Source organism: Cynoglossus semilaevis, chromosome 12, assembly GCF_000523025.1.
Source record: "Cynoglossus semilaevis isolate Cse_v1.0 chromosome 12, Cse_v1.0, whole genome shotgun sequence".
NCBI lineage: Eukaryota > Metazoa > Chordata > Actinopteri > Pleuronectiformes > Cynoglossidae > Cynoglossus > Cynoglossus semilaevis.
Genome location: NC_024318.1, coordinates 3,426,738 through 3,442,495, shown reverse-complemented (window position 1 = coordinate 3,442,495; position 15,758 = coordinate 3,426,738). Strand labels below are relative to the sequence as shown.

Below are 15,758 nucleotides of genomic sequence, written 5' to 3'. Positions count from 1 at the left end.
TGTGTGTGTGTGTGTGTGTGTATATATATATATATATATATATATAAAGGACACTGTGTACAAATACACACATGGAACACGTGTATACATGTGTTTTCAAGGGGAATCATGGTAATGCAGAGTTGAGAACAAATCAGGATCTAAACTGTGATAGATATGTGTGTGTGAATATGAAATTTTTAATGGTTAAGAACCAGTAAACCAAATTCAAAGATATGAGATTATAAAGCCATTTTACCTGTGACTCTCCATTACTGCACTCTGATGATATAAAGGGTCGGATTCTGAGGTATACCTGAAGGTGTTCTCGCTCCTCTAAGCTGGAATTCTGTACAACAGCAACAAAAATGGGTTATTATACAAAAGAAATATGGTTTATTGTTTTAATCCTTAAAAGAAGCAGGTATTACCTGTGGTTGAAACCCAATTAAGGATGAATTGTCACTCTTTGAACTGTCTACCTCTGACTGCTCCTGTCGATCAGTTGTGTTGTTCAGATAGGATTCCATTATCCTGAAAATGTAAGAGGATACGAATATATATATATATATATAGAGAGAGAGAGAGAGAGAAAGAGAGAGAGGAAGTTAGTTGCGGCCGAATTAACAGTTACACTGATATGAGTAAGATACTTGGAATTCGTCTTTCAACACATGCACCGTACTTATTTTGATTTTTGCCCTAAATTTCTGACTTCATAAACCAAAGTTGCACTGCGAGTTGCAAATTACTGCAATGTGAATCGGCAGTAATGCTAATTTGTATTGTTTTTAACGACGGAGATGCAATTTTTTGATATGTATTTACTGCACGCTGAAGCTAACAGCTACCTATCAGTGACGACTCTATCTGCAGCTAGCATGCACTAATGCTAACAGTAAGCTGTGATTCGCCCGACTTGATTTAGGTCTTATAATTACCGAAAACTCTATGTTCATCACGCTAGCCGCGCCGTATTGTAACGGAATCACTCACCTGTCACTGTTCGTCGACACATTAAATCCACATAAATCCTTTATCCTAACGAGGTTAACTTTATCTACGCGTATATTCTGTCACTTGACAACAACAACTGTGCCGCCGTCTGAGTTCAAAACTGACCAATCAGAGGCAAGCAGAAAGCTGCACATGCGCATTTCATGTGCTGCTTTACGAGAACGCTTGTCTCACAAAAATACATTTTAAATTATGGTGACGATTTGATAATAATAATTGTAATAATCACCTTCATGGTGAGAATAATAACAGTATTATCCTTATTACTATAATAATTATTATTATTGTAAATGACCGAATTATTGTCTTAAAACCAGGTTATTTTCTACCTTTATTTTGAATATTTAAACGGATTGAACGGAATTTTTATTCTGAAAGAGTCTCAAAGGATCTAACAAGGCTAAATCTTTTGTGTTTCAACTTGTTTGGAAGTGTTTCGTTTAAACACAGTAAGTTGACCGCGAGGGTTTCAGTGCCAGTATTTGATCGAGAAGGGTAAAAGGTTTGATAATTTTATCTTTTTTGTGTTCATGTAAATCGTGAAAGTTGCATAGCCTCTAATAATGTGTTTATTTGTTTTCGTTGTAAAGGATGCTTAATTGGCATCATAGAGAGTTACCATGTCGATGACAAAGAGCGATCGGGCTAATTCAGTTATTTTAATTATATACACGTAACGTGTGTTTCTTTGTTATAAACGTAATAAAACAATGGAGTTGGTTTTATATAGTTTACAGAGAGAAATCATTTCATGTTTGTATTTGTGTGTGATTGTTTTTCCGCTATTGCGGTGTGTTCCTGGTTTGAAAAATAAACACTGAGAATCATCAGTTAAACAGTTGGACCATCATTCAGCCAGGATGCTATTAGATTATTAATATTAGTAGAAGTAGAAGTAGTTGTAGAAGTAGTAGTAGTAGTAGTTGTTGTATTCTTTGTATAATCTTGTTGTAATCACCCTTTTTAATGTAATGTTAGACGCTTGCTTTCACAACCCCAAACTTTATAAGTCAAGTATGGCCTCTTAAAATCCAGCCATTGTTTGTTTGCCATTCTATCCTTCTTCCCCTCAGGGGCAATGAGAAATTATGCACACTCCCTCTTTTTCAGTGAGTTTAAAGTCAGTTGTGGTGAAATCCAGTGGAGCACAGCACCATGGCCATGAACATCCCAGGAGTGATAGTTATGCTGATGTTCTACCTGCTGGTCCTTGGGACAGGCATCTGGGCTTCCTTTAAGTCAAGGAGGGAGCAGAAGAAAAGTGGGGCTGGTGAAATGGAGATGTCTCTGCTTGGAAACAGAAGAATCAGTTGGATGGTAGGGGTTTTTACCATGACAGGTGAGGAAACTTGACAACAAATAAGAATCATATTGAACTGTATTTTAATTTAAAGAATGGATAATTGAAGATCACCTGATTTGAGATAATACAGACATTAACAATGTGGTACTTCTCAGAAATAAAAAGAAAGATGGGGATTACACTGAAATGACAAAATAAACCTTGTTGTCTTGAATGCAATGGCATTAAAATCCTGACTGTAGATTAGGTCCATTACCTCAGGTAGTAGTTCATCCCGTAGAGTGAGTACTGCCATTGAGTAGATGTTTACATTATTTTGTGTGTTTGAGTTTTTTGGCTCTACTTCAATCTTTAATGCTATGTTCCTGGTCTGAAAAATAATTCGAAGGAGGCAAAAGTGCATCACGTAATACTCCAACTGGTCGTATCAGGGTTAAAAACAGAGTTTATCATATACTGATGGACAGAAAAAAACTGAGATCAAATGTTAAAATTATGTTTTAAAGTAAACATGTGGTTTTATGAAAAGGTAAGTAAATAAATGCTATGTTATAATTTACCACAAATCTAAATTATCAAGTGAACGTACTAATCACCAAATATGTTGATCCATTCTGTAGCTACCTGGGTTGGAGGAGCTACCATTGTCGGCACAGTTGAGATGGTGTACACACCTTCAATGGGACTAATCGAGGCAGTCACAGTGACTCTTGCATACAGCATAAGTTTTCTTTTATGTAAGTTTACATTACAATTTGAACAGTAAAGCAGTTATTTGACTTTTTGTTGTTAGTGTTCTGATTTGTTTGCTTTCTGTATAAATATCATATGTATCTTGTTTTTTTCTTTATCTTTTGTGTTTGTGTAAATATCAGTTGTTTTGTTTTTTTTGTTTGTTTTTTTTAAATCCAGGTGGCCTGGTGTTTGCTAAACCACTGAGAGAACAGAACTGTGTCACCATGCTGGATCCTTTTCATGTAAAGTATGGAAAAGTTCTAACAGCCATGATCACATTGCCCTCAGTTTTAATTGAACTGGCATGGGTGCCTGCAACGCTTATTAGTTTAGGTAACGTATAATTAGCTTTTTTATAAGTATTTTACATGTTTGCCTGTATACAGCTGAAATAATGGTGATGGCCTCTACAAAGAATTCAAATACAAATTTCTGTATTAGGAGGAGCAATGAATGTAGTCCTGAACTTGTCCTACACTGCGTGTGTCTGGATCTCTGCTGCTGTTGTTATCTTATACACACTGATGGGAGGTCTCTACTCTGTGGCCTACACTGATGTAATACAGCTGATTCTTATATTCATAAGTATGGTAAGCACCTTGTTCTCATAGGTTTTATATAGTGCAGATTTCGGGCGTTTTTCCTTACTTACATTTTCATTTATCTCTGCAGTGGCTCTGTGTTCCCTTTATTCTGATGAACCCCAGCTGCACAGACATTGGCCAGACACTGATGAACAACACCCTACACACTCCCTGGATTGGTTCACCACAACTGAAGAGGACTGGGCTCATGATTGACCAATTCTTATTTTTTGTAAGATAACACTTGCTACACTGCTATGAGTGTTACATGTCCTAAAACATTCATTCATCAGTAGAGCCATGATTTTATTTGTGTATTTAGCCACTTAGAGGCTAAACAGCATGTGTTTTTTCAGCAGTCATTTTGTAGAAATCCTATGCACTTAATGTATGGTAGGATTCATGCAGTCATGAAACCAGGAATTCAAGCAAATATGTAAATGTGTGCGTACATGTCAAGTTGAGACATGAATTTCACAGAGCCTTAAAAAATGAAGCTAATTCTGTCTCCTACTTTGAAACTCCATAGCATCAGAGCTAGTGGAACAACAGACCACAGGCAGAGAATATGACATTAGCCACTTCAGGCAGACATACTAAAATGTTGTCTTTTATTTGATACAAATTTGACGCTACTACAGATGTAACAGATTGTTTGTTTTTATTTAAGTCACTTGGGAGCGTAGGGTATCAGTGCCTTCACCAAAGAACCTTGGCCGCTTCCTCCTTACACACCGCCAAGATGACAAGTGTGATCGCAGCCTTCCTCTACACCGTGTTCTTAATTCCTCCTATTCTAGTGGGAGCTGCTGCTGCATCTATAGGTACTGTCAGTCTTCTCTTCAGAAACAAAGCTTTCACATTATATTTAATTTGATTTTAAATAATCTTACCACCACCTTATCATATTCCTCCACAGTTTATGGAATGTTGTCTCTCCAAGCTCAGTTTTGCTAACTTGTTAAACATATAGGTATGAAAGTGGACGATGAATTGATTCTTGCCATTGATATGGTGGAAAAAAGACACTGAGTCTAAACAGTCTTATCTTGTCTGCTGCTCCACAACCACGGAGTAAAAAAATATAAATATTTATTTAAGATTATTTAACAATAATTAACATTGAATATTTCGATTTAAATATATATATTTCAAATCAATTTTTTTTCTGTTTCTCAGATTGGAATCTGACATCCTATGGTTCCCCATCTCCAATGGAACGTGGCAAAGCAGCGATGGTCCTGCCTATTGCCTTCCAACACCTTACACCACCCTTCATTTCTGTTATCGGAATCGGCTGTATAGCTGCTGCTGTGATGTCATCAGCTGACTCTTGTTTGATTTCAGCAACTTCTCTCTTCATCTGTAACATTTACAAAAAACTCCTAAGGCCACAGGTAAGAAAATGTTCAAATGAGAAGCTATTATGAGTATTACTTTTTTCTGTTAAACGTTTTCACTTTATCTTCTTTTCTAGGCGTCAGACAGAGAGATTCAGTGGGCGATCCGGGTTACTGTCTTGGTAATGGGCTTGGTTTGTACCTCACTAACCAATGAGACAAACAGCATCCTATTGTTCTGGTTTATTAGTGCTGAAGTGGCCTACATCGCAATCTTTCCCCAGCTGATTTGCGTTCTCTTCTTCAAAATATCCAATGGTTACGGAGCTGTTATGGGCTATGTGGTGGGACTAGGGCTGAGACTGCTCTCTGGAGTCCCAACAATAGGACTTCCTGTTGTCCTCTGTTTCCCAGGATGTGTCCTTGAGGATGGCGTTTATGTCCAGTACGCTCCAGTGAAGACCATCTCTATGGTGTCTGCTGTTGCTGCCATATTGTTGTTCTCCTATCTGACATCTGTGCTCTTCAACAAAGGTCTGCTTCCTGAGAGGTGTGATGTGTTTAAGGTAAAAGTTCAACATACACCACAGCAGCTGAGTCCAGCACATGATACCAAGGAAGGCCATGAGATTGAGATGTTGATGCATAAATGCTCTCAAACTGAGTCCTCAGAACCAATGATCAACCCCAAACCCCAATCACAAAAGACTGTGGAATGATGTGGTCAGTATCATAACTCATAAACAAAGCTCAGGGGTAGAAGCTTTTGTTCTTGTCATGATAAGTATTTTGTCAATGTTTGTCATTAAATAATTTAAAAATGTGTTTTATTCACAAAACATAGTCTTGTTGTATTCATGCATAGCATCTACCTGCATGCATTATTTTTGATGGACTCATCATGTGTTAAAGGGTAAACATTTGTTTTATTTTTTATAACCAAACAAAAAAGACTTCAGATAAATATGTGCACAAAGATGACATAAACATACGGTTTTCTTTCAAACCTTGTAGCAAACCTTTCCTGTTTGCTTTGCAAATGTTTTAATTCATGGTTTTTATTCCATTTTGGTGGGAAATGTTGAACATGAATTACAGCTAAAACAATGCATTTAACTATAATGTGAATTCTATGAGCAGAGATCTACTTGGTGTGTTCAAGTACAAGCAACATCACCTCATGGAATTCATCCGAATCCAGACACATACAGTTGAGGTAGTCTGAGATATCTGTGTTTGTTGTCTGATTTTTGTAATTTACTTGAAAAGATTAAAGGTTTGATTGAATGTGAGTTTCTTAACCTGACAATTAACATAAAAAATATTTATTGCGTAAAGCAATGTACAACATTTGTAAGTTGAATAAAGAATAACCAATTGCAGAAATGTTTATTAATACATTATAGATCAGTTACATCTATATAGTCTTCCAGTTACAAATCACCATTGGAGGGCAACCATATTACTGATGTGGACTCAGATGTTTCTTAATAGAAACTTTAGAACCACTGAACAGGAGAATCCATTAGAAAGACCAAGTGAGACCGGTGTAGCCACTGTTGTGTTTTAAGAAAGCCGTCGTGCTGCTGTCACCATTGATCTGACGGAATTTACATAGAACAAAGTAATTTTCCTTCTGGACACCACCCGAGCCCCTACAAAGTACACACAAAACAAAAATATATTGTACAGATTTTTAAAAAACCATTATGGATTAGATACATCTTTATAGTCTTCCAGTTACAAACCACCCTTGGATAGCAACCACATTGCTGATGTGGCCCCTGGGGAAAATGAATTTGACACACCCATATCTAGGACCCAGGTGTTTCTTAATAGCAACTTCAGAAAGACTGAACAGGAGAATCCATTAGAAAGACCAAGGGCCAAACGAAGATGTGGGGAGTGACCCCAGAAACTGACCCCAGGAACGACATCAGCGCAGACAGCACATATGAACAGAAACAGCTAAGATATTAAATGGATAGAATCCCAAGACCTGCAAAAAACAGCCGAACTATACAACGCCTTGAAGTGGTGCTTGGTAACTCCCACTAGAGGTCACTACAGAACACAAAACAAAATCCCCGATCATCGAAACAGTAAGCAGCCCACAACAAAGAAAAGAAACGTTTGGATGTTTTTCTCAAAATAAATGTAACCCAAAACTAACCCGTACAAACATTTAAATATAGTTTTGCGTTTATCACTTATATAAATTAATATGCAACAGTAGATTTTTCACCACACAAAAAAATCTTTAATCCCTGGAATTAATCTATTCAGTTATGACACTTGATTAAACCATGCCACCTTTATATTAAAGCAGTCTGCCCACACATCATGCAGAATTATTCTTATGGTGTTAGAACTCCAACAGCAGATGATGGGAGACACTAACACTGTGTGTTCCTTACTAGCTCTTGAGTGTTAGTCTCAAAGCCTTTGTTAGTCAACAGCTCAGCCTCGTGGTCTTCCTTGGCTCTGTGAACTGGACTCAGTTGTTGTGGTGAGGGTTGAACTTTCACCTTAAACACATCCCACTTCTCTGGAAGCAGACCTTTGTTAAAGAGCACAGACCCTAGAAAGGAGAACACCACAATGGCAGTGACTGACAACAGCATGGAGATGGTCTTCACTGGAGCGTACTGGACATAAACGCCATCCTCAAGGACACATCCTGGGAGGCAAATGGTAACTGGAAGTCCAAGTGATGGCTCTCCACTGAGGAGTCTCAGCATAACTCCTAAAACACATCCTGCAACAGCTCCATAACCGTTGGAAATGTTCAAGAAAAGAACACACAACAGCTGTGGGAAGATAATGAGGTAGGCCACCTCAGCACTAATGAACCAGAAGAATAACACACTCTTTTTCTGAATGGTTAATGATGTCCCAATCAAACCAACAACCACCACAGTGACACGGATCACCCACTGAATCTCTCTCTCCGACGCCTGTGGAAGGAAATAGAGAGTACGAGGCTGTGTGAATTTGAATACATCTCCAGGAATTGCATCTTCAATATAATAGGACCTTCTATTTTTCTTCTTTTTGTTTCTGTTCACCTTTTGTCTCAGGATGTTCTTGTAAATGCTGGATGTGAAGACAGACGCTGCAGAAATCAACACAGAGTCAGCTGATGACATCACAGCAGCAGCCACACATCCGGTGCCAAGGATGGAAATAAAGGGTGGGGTCAGGTGTTGCAAGGTGATCGGCAGGACCATCGTTTTTTCCCCACGTTCATACGGAAATGGAGAACCATAAGACGTCATGTTCCAATCTGAGGAACAATGATGGAATAAAGAAAATCGATCAATATCAAAATTGTTAAATATTGCTCACATTATTCTGTGGGCTAAACAGCAGAATAATGTTCCAGGTCCAATTGTTTTCAGTTTACATATAATTTAAGACATAACAAGTACCTGTGGATGCAGCAGCTGCTCCCAGTAATATAGGCGGTATTATAAACACACTGTAAAGGAAAGCAGCGACTACACAGGTGAGCTTGGCTGTGGATAAAGAAGAAGCCGCCAAGGTCCTCTGATGTACACACTGAAATCCCAGACTCCCCAGTGCCTGTATTAAAATAAGAAGATCTGTGGGTATTGATCACACAGAGCTTTTATCACTTCATAATATGTTGCTCACAGTGCTAATTCATCTTACAAATAATAGAAACTGGTCAATCATGAGCCCTGTCTTTTTCAGGTCCGGTTCACCAATCCATGGAGCGTGTAAGGTGTTGTTCAACAGTGTCTGGCTAATGTCCAGGGTGTTCGGGTTCATCAACACAAAAGGAACACAGAGCCACTGCAGAGGGAACGGAAAGTGAGAAGTTTAGAAAAACTCCAACTTCATATTAGATTCAGAAATACAACAAACTCACCAAACTGATGAATATGAGGATCAGCTGTATGACATCAGTGTAGGCCACAGAGTAGAGACCTCCCAGCAGTGTGTAGATGATGGCAACAGAAGCAGAGATCCAGATACACACATTGTAGGACAAGTCCAAGATAACACTCATGGTTCCTCCTGTCAGAAACGTTGTGTTACTGGAGTTCTACCCTTTTCCACATTTTACTACAGCCAATCACCACACGTAGCAGGTAAAAGGGCAACTACTGTATGTGCAAAAGTATTTCAAACATATGCATAAAGTCCTGGCATTTTGGTGACAATAGCTAATGATATAAAACTGCAAATATCACTCACCTAACGCAGTGAGCGTAAGAGGAAACCAGGTCAAGTCGATACAAAGTGAGGACAACGAGAGTCCAGCTGTTATCACTTTTCCATACTTGAAATAAAAGGGGTCCATCATTGTCACGCAGTTCAGTTCTCTCAGGGGTTTAGCAAACACCAGACCACCTTGTGTAAAAAAGGGTAGTAGGAAAGAATTTCAACAAAATTGAATAAAAACATAACAGTTAAAGGGGTACAGGAATGGAAGAGGGGTGTGTTCCACATCCAGAAGATTCTAAGATTTCCATAAAGCTGAGTAAGTAATGAACAGATCAGAGACAAGACTGGGAAACAGGAATGAAAACATGAAATGATGGGTAATGTAAGAGACAAGGGCTCGAGTGAGATCGTGGAAGATGATCAGCTTTGAAGACACCAAAAGGAAGCTGGCTGAAATAAAAGAAAAGAAAATGAAAAGAGAGGCAGAGAGAGGAGACAAAAAGACTAAACTGCAACGAAATCAGTCATATCACATTTTTACTACAATGATTGTTTTAAACTTACATAAAACAAAAGATATGCTGTATGCAAGAGTCATGATGCCTGCTTCAATTAGACCTATAGAGGGCGTGTACACCATCTCTGCTGTGGCAATTATTGTTCCTCCACCAGTCCACGTAGCTACAGGGAAGATGAAGAGGTTTAAAAAAACAAAAAAAAAACAAAAGCAGTTTAACAGTTGTTTGAGTAATTAAATAGAATACATTTATTTTATCTCAATCAAATATTTATCCTCACATATTGACAAACATGCACATTAATTAATTTCTAATTACTGTAGTGCCTTAATTTCCTTTTGGGATCAATAAAGTATCTATCCATCTATTTCTAATTGATTAGTTGAAAAAAACAAACAAACTGAGACATACTGTATGTTGGGTTTCTTCCATTTGATTTCAGGTGTTCTCACCTGTCATGGTGAAGATCCCCACCATCCAGTTGATGCTTCGGTTTCCCAGCAGAGCCATCTCCATTTTATTGGCTTTACTTTTCTTCTGCTCCCTTCTTGACTTGAAAGCAGCCCAGATCCCGGTCCCGAGGACCAGCAGGTAGAAAAGCACCATCATTACCACTCCAGGGACGTTCACGGCCATGATGCTCTGATCCACTGATGTCCAAACTGACAACTGAGTGACATGAACTGGAAGCACCTGTGCTTTAAGTTGTGCTTCTGAACTTAATTGCACCCAAAACTTGTCTATTAAACAAATACATATAAAAGTACAAAGCAGCTAAGGTAACTATCATCTTTCATCCGCCGTGTTGCTTAAGGGGACTGTTTAATAGCAAAACCTCAACCTTGATTCTCAATAACATGCATATATATTTAAAAGTCCTGGGACTTGAGCCCAATGCCTCCTTGATTATAAATTTTCCCTAGTGTAACTGGATTCTTCAGTTCTGGGAAGCCTCAGAACTGGAGAAGCCTTTTGGATGAGAGGTGAAACGTGATGCATCCCACTTGAGCTGCCGTCAAGATACACAGAATAAGCACTTACATATTGTTATCTGTTAAAAACTGTAGGTTAAGTTGAAAGATGTAATATCTGGTAAATGGTTGAACGTCAGAGATGATTGCAGGTTGCAGACACCAAGAAACACGCTGGACAATGTGGTTTATGCCATTCAGTGCAGTGACGAGTGTACGGACCTGTACATTGGGGAGACCAAACAACCGCTACACAGGCGCATGGCCCAACACAGGAGGCCCAACTCCTCAGGACAGGACTCAGCTGTTCACATACACCTCAAAGACAAAACACACTCCTTCGAGGAGAAGAATGTTCTGATTTTGGCCAGGGAAGACAGATGGTTTGAGAGAGGGGTAAAAGAAGCCATTTTTGTCAACCTGGAAAAACCATCACTCAACAGAGGAGGTGGACTCAGACACAACCTATCACCCACATACAAAGCACTTTTAGGAACAACACCCAAAAGATTCACCTCAGTTTCACACATGAAAGAAGCAGGTGACTGAAACCGTTCTGATGAGGACCACAACAACCCATTAGACTCTTAACGACTGTTTACACTTTCACAGCTGACCCCAATGACCCACCCAACAGGTGGGTGCTGAAGTAGCTTCATTCTTTGTCACAGCTGTACTCTGTTGTCTGCTGTACTCTCCACCACCATTTAGAACTGAAGAAGCCTCTTGGATGAGAGGTGGAACGAATTCTTTGTGAAAATGTCACATCCAGTTGCCCAACAGAACTCTTCAACCTTGACCATGACCTGGATGACTGAGAATCTTCATAGATGACTTTATGATTTATGTGTTTGCTTTGGGTCGAGTTATAATATACTCATGTTATAAACTTCATCTACAAATATTTGCCATCCAAAGTGAATGTCTAATTAACTGAATGTTTGTTTCCATAGCTTATAGACAGTTAAATATTCTCCTTGTCCTTTTCACAATGGCACAGAATGACTGTAGTTACATTCGAAACTGAGTTGACCCAACCTAACATTGACAAAGGCAACATTATCCAGTAATTGTAATTTGTAATTTACTTGAAAAGTTGATTGAATGTGAGTTTCTTAACCTGATAATTAACAAAAACGATTTATTGCGTAAAGCAATGTTAGAGGTGAGTAGTAACGAGTTACATTTACTCTGTTACATTTATTTGAGTCCGTTTTTCATAAATAAAATACTCCTAAGAGTAGTTTTAAATCACTATACTTTTTACTTTTACTTGAGTAGATTTATGAAGAAGGAAAAAGTACTCTTACTCCGCAACATTAGACTATACTGAGCTCGTTACTCGACACAGAGATACCGGGTAAAGCTTTAGCTAGCCGGTCCATGATCCAGTATGTCTACTTTTACTTTGTCAGAGAGAGACTTCCGCCCAAGGCTCTACCGCGTCGCTGTGTTTAACCAATAAAACGTAGCCCTTGCCGTGCGGTCTATATCCACGTCTTTGATAACAGAACATGGTAGAATCAACGGTCGGGAATGCAGACGAAGACGAGGAGGCAAACACCTGGACCCATATTGAAAGCATGTTCTGTTTATATTAGTGCTAAATAGCAGTTACATCATGCGGTATCTTTTGTCTTCCAAAACAAACGGCTATTACAGCATTTAAAACTCAACGTCAAACCCGAGGAAATATGTTGCGGTAAGTTTGACGTACAATACAAATTTTTATTTGTTTTTAAGTGTGTAAATAATTATTTTTTACGTACTCTTTTATGTATTATTTAATTAATTTGGATTTTTATTGACGTACTTGAATTTACCTAAAGATTACTTTAAGAAATGTAATTAATTTGTTTTATTTTATTATTTTATTGATAGGATAAACTCCCCTCTGTAATTTTGAATTCTCATGAAAAAATTAATCAGATGTTACTCAACAGTTACTCAGTACTTGAGTAGTTTTTTTTTCACCAAGTACTTTTTTGCTGTTACTCAAGTAATTATTTGGATGACTACTTTTTACTTCTACTTTAATAATATTTTATACTGAAGTAACTACTTTTACTTGAGTACAATCTTTGGCTACTCCACCCACCTCTGGCAATGTACAACATTTGTAACTTGAATAAAAAATAAGTAATTGCATAAATGTTTATTAATACATTATGGATTAGATACATCTTTATAGTCTTCCAGTTACAAACCACCCTTGGATAGCAACCACATTGCTGATGTGGCCCCTGGGGAAAATGAATTTGACACACCCATATCTAGGACCCAGGTGTTTCTTAATAGCAACTTCAGAAAGACTGAACAGGAGAATCCATTAGAAAGACCAAGGGCCAAACGAAGATGTGGGGAGTGACCCCAGAAACTGATCCCAGGAACGACATCAGCGCAGACAGCACATATGAACAGAAACAGCTAAGATATTAAATGGATAGAATCCCAAGACCTGCAAAAAACAGCCGAACTATACAACGCCTTGTAGTATTGAAGTGGCGCTTGGTAACTCCCACTAGAGGTCACTACAGAACACAAAACAAAATCCCCGATCATCGAAACAGTAAGCAGCCCACAACAAAGAAAAGAAACGTTTGGATCAAAATAAATGTAACCTAAAACTAACCCGTACAAACATTTAAATATAGTTTTGCGTTTATCACTTATATAAATTAATATGCAACAGTAGATTTTTCACCACACAAAAAAATCTTTAATCCCTGGAATTAATCTATTCAGTTATGACACTTGATTAAACCATGCCACCTTTATATTAAAGCAGTCTGCCCACACATCATGCAGAATTATTCTTATGGTGTTAGAACTCCAACAGCAGATGATGGGAGACACTAACACTGTGTGTTCCTTACTAGCTCTTGAGTGTTAGTCTCAAAGCCTTTGTTAGTCAACAGCTCAGCCTCGTGGTCTTCCTTGGCTCTGTGAACTGGACTCAGTTGTTGTGGTGAAGGTTGAACTTTCACCTTAAACACATCCCACTTCTCTGGAAGCAGACCTTTGTTAAAGAGCACAGACCCTAGAAAGGAGAACACCACAATGGCAGTGACTGACAACAGCATGGAGATGGTCTTCACTGGAGCGTACTGGACATAAACCCCATCCTCAAGGACACATCCTGGGAGGCAAATGGTAACTGGAAGTCCAAGTGATGGCTCTCCACTGAGGAGTCTCAGCATAACTCCTAAAACACATCCTGCAACAGCTCCATAACCGTTGGAAATGTTCAAGAAAAGAACACACAACAGCTGTGGGAAGATAATGAGGTAGGCCACCTCAGCACTAATGAACCAGAAGAATAACACACTCTTTTTCTGAATGGTTAATGATGTCCCAATCAAACCAACAACCACCACAGTGACACGGATCACCCACTGAATCTCTCTCTCCGACGCCTGTGGAAGGAAATAGAGAGTACGAGGCTGTGTGAATTTGAATACATCTCCAGGAATTGCATCTTCAATATAATAGGACCTTCTATTTTTCTTCTTTTTGTTTCTGTTCACCTTTTGTCTCAGGATGTTCTTGTAAATGCTGGATGTGAAGACAGACGCTGCAGAAATCAACACAGAGTCAGCTGATGACATCACAGCAGCAGCCACACATCCGGTGCCAAGGATGGAAATAAAGGGTGGGGTCAGGTGTTGCAAGGTGATCGGCAGGACCATCGTTTTTTCCCCACGTTCATACGGAAATGGAGAACCATAAGACGTCATGTTCCAATCTGAGGAACAATGATGGAATAAAGAAAATCGATCAATATCAAAATTGTTAAATATTGCTCACATTATTCTGTGGGCTAAACAGCAGAATAATGTTCCAGGTCCAATTGTTTTCAGTTTACATATAATTTAAGACATAACAAGTACCTGTGGATGCAGCAGCTGCTCCCAGTAATATAGGCGGTATTATAAACACACTGTAAAGGAAAGCAGCGACTACACAGGTGAGCTTGGCTGTGGATAAAGAAGAAGCCGCCAAGGTCCTCTGATGTAAACACTGAAATCCCAGACTCCCCAGTCCCTGTATTAAAATAAGAAGATCTGTGGGTATTGATCACACAGAGCTTTTATCACTTCATAATATGTTGCTCACAGTGCTAATTCATCTTACAAATAATAGAAACTGGTCAATCATGAGCCCTGTCTTTTTCAGGTCCGGTTCACCAATCCATGGAGCGTGTAAGGTGTTGTTCAACAGTGTCTGGCTAATGTCCAGGGTGTTCGGGTTCATCAACACAAAAGGAACACAGAGCCACTGCAGAGGGAACGGAAAGTGAGAAGTTTAGAAAAACTCCAACTTCATATTAGATTCAGAAATACAACAAACTCACCAAACTGATGAATATGAGGATCAGCTGTATGACATCAGTGTAGGCCACAGAGTAGAGACCTCCCAGCAGTGTGTAGATGATGGCAACAGAAGCAGAGATCCAGATACACACATTGTAGGACAAGTCCAAGATAACACTCATGGTTCCTCCTGTCAGAAACGTTGTGTTACTGGAGTTCTACCCTTTTCCACATTTTACTACAGCCAATCACCACACGTAGCAGGTAAAAGGGCAACTACTGTATGTGCAAAAGTATTTCAAACATATGCATAAAGTCCTGGCATTTTGGTGACAATAGCTAATGATATAAAACTGCAAATATCACTCACCTAACGCAGTGAGCGTAAGAGGAAACCAGGTCAAGTCGATACAAAGTGAGGACAACGAGAGTCCAGCTGTTATCACTTTTCCATACTTGAAATAAAAGGGGTCCATCATTGTCACGCAGTTCAGTTCTCTCAGGGGTTTAGCAAACACCAGACCACCTTGTGTAAAAAAGGGTAGTAGGAAAGAATTTCAACAAAATTGAATAAAAACATAACAGTTAAAGGGGTACAGGAATGGAAGAGGGGTGTGTTCCACATCCAGAAGATTCTAAGATTTCCATAAAGCTGAGTAAGTAATGAACAGATCAGAGACAAGACTGGGAAACAGGAATGAAAACATGAAATGATGGGTAATGTAAGAGACAAGGGCTCGAGTGAGATCGTGGAAGATGATCAGCTTTGAAGACACCAAAAGGAAGCTGGCTGAAATAAAAGAA

The 15,758-nt window shown here is 38.9% G+C and overlaps 3 protein-coding genes across 5 annotated transcripts; 1 reads left to right on the top strand and 2 right to left on the bottom strand.

Annotated features, from left to right (window-relative positions):
* The first annotated feature begins 1,326 nt into the window (after positions 1–1,326).
* Positions 1,327–6,618, top strand: LOC103387015 (high-affinity choline transporter 1-like). Of its 3 annotated transcripts, none has more exons than XM_008321505.3 (9): positions 1,327–1,445; positions 2,107–2,335; positions 2,920–3,036; positions 3,212–3,367; positions 3,476–3,624; positions 3,707–3,850; positions 4,289–4,442; positions 4,798–5,015; positions 5,096–6,618. In XM_008321505.3, the coding sequence occupies exons 2-9, from the start codon at positions 2,152–2,154 to the stop codon at positions 5,675–5,677; spliced, it is 1,704 nt and encodes a 567-aa protein (XP_008319727.1). In that variant the 5' UTR covers positions 1,327–1,445; positions 2,107–2,151; the 3' UTR covers positions 5,678–6,618. The 3 variants fall into 3 exon arrangements, with proteins under 3 accessions (XP_008319727.1, XP_008319725.1, XP_008319726.1); XM_008321503.3 differs by having other exon boundaries at positions 1,397–1,498; XM_008321504.3 differs by having other exon boundaries at positions 1,401–1,491.
* A 67-nt stretch (positions 6,619–6,685) lies between these two features.
* Positions 6,686–10,306, bottom strand: LOC103387019 (high-affinity choline transporter 1-like). Its single transcript, XM_025060934.1, has 8 exons — positions 10,123–10,306; positions 9,717–9,905; positions 9,183–9,338; positions 8,854–9,002; positions 8,634–8,777; positions 8,390–8,543; positions 8,027–8,244; positions 6,686–7,915 (listed from the first exon to the last, which is right to left on the bottom strand). Exons 1-8 carry the CDS (start codon positions 10,304–10,306, stop codon positions 7,355–7,357), a joined length of 1,755 nt encoding a protein of 584 aa, XP_024916702.1. The 3' UTR covers positions 6,686–7,354.
* Positions 10,307–12,730: 2,424 nt separating this feature from the next.
* Positions 12,731–15,499, bottom strand: LOC103387014 (high-affinity choline transporter 1-like; the record flags this gene model as incomplete). The annotated part of the gene is made up of 6 exons (XM_008321502.3): positions 12,731–14,057; positions 14,169–14,386; positions 14,532–14,685; positions 14,776–14,919; positions 14,996–15,144; positions 15,325–15,499. Coding segments are annotated over 6 exons (1,401 nt in total), but the record flags the coding sequence as incomplete, so codon positions are not given.
* Positions 15,500–15,758: the final 259 nt, after the last annotated feature.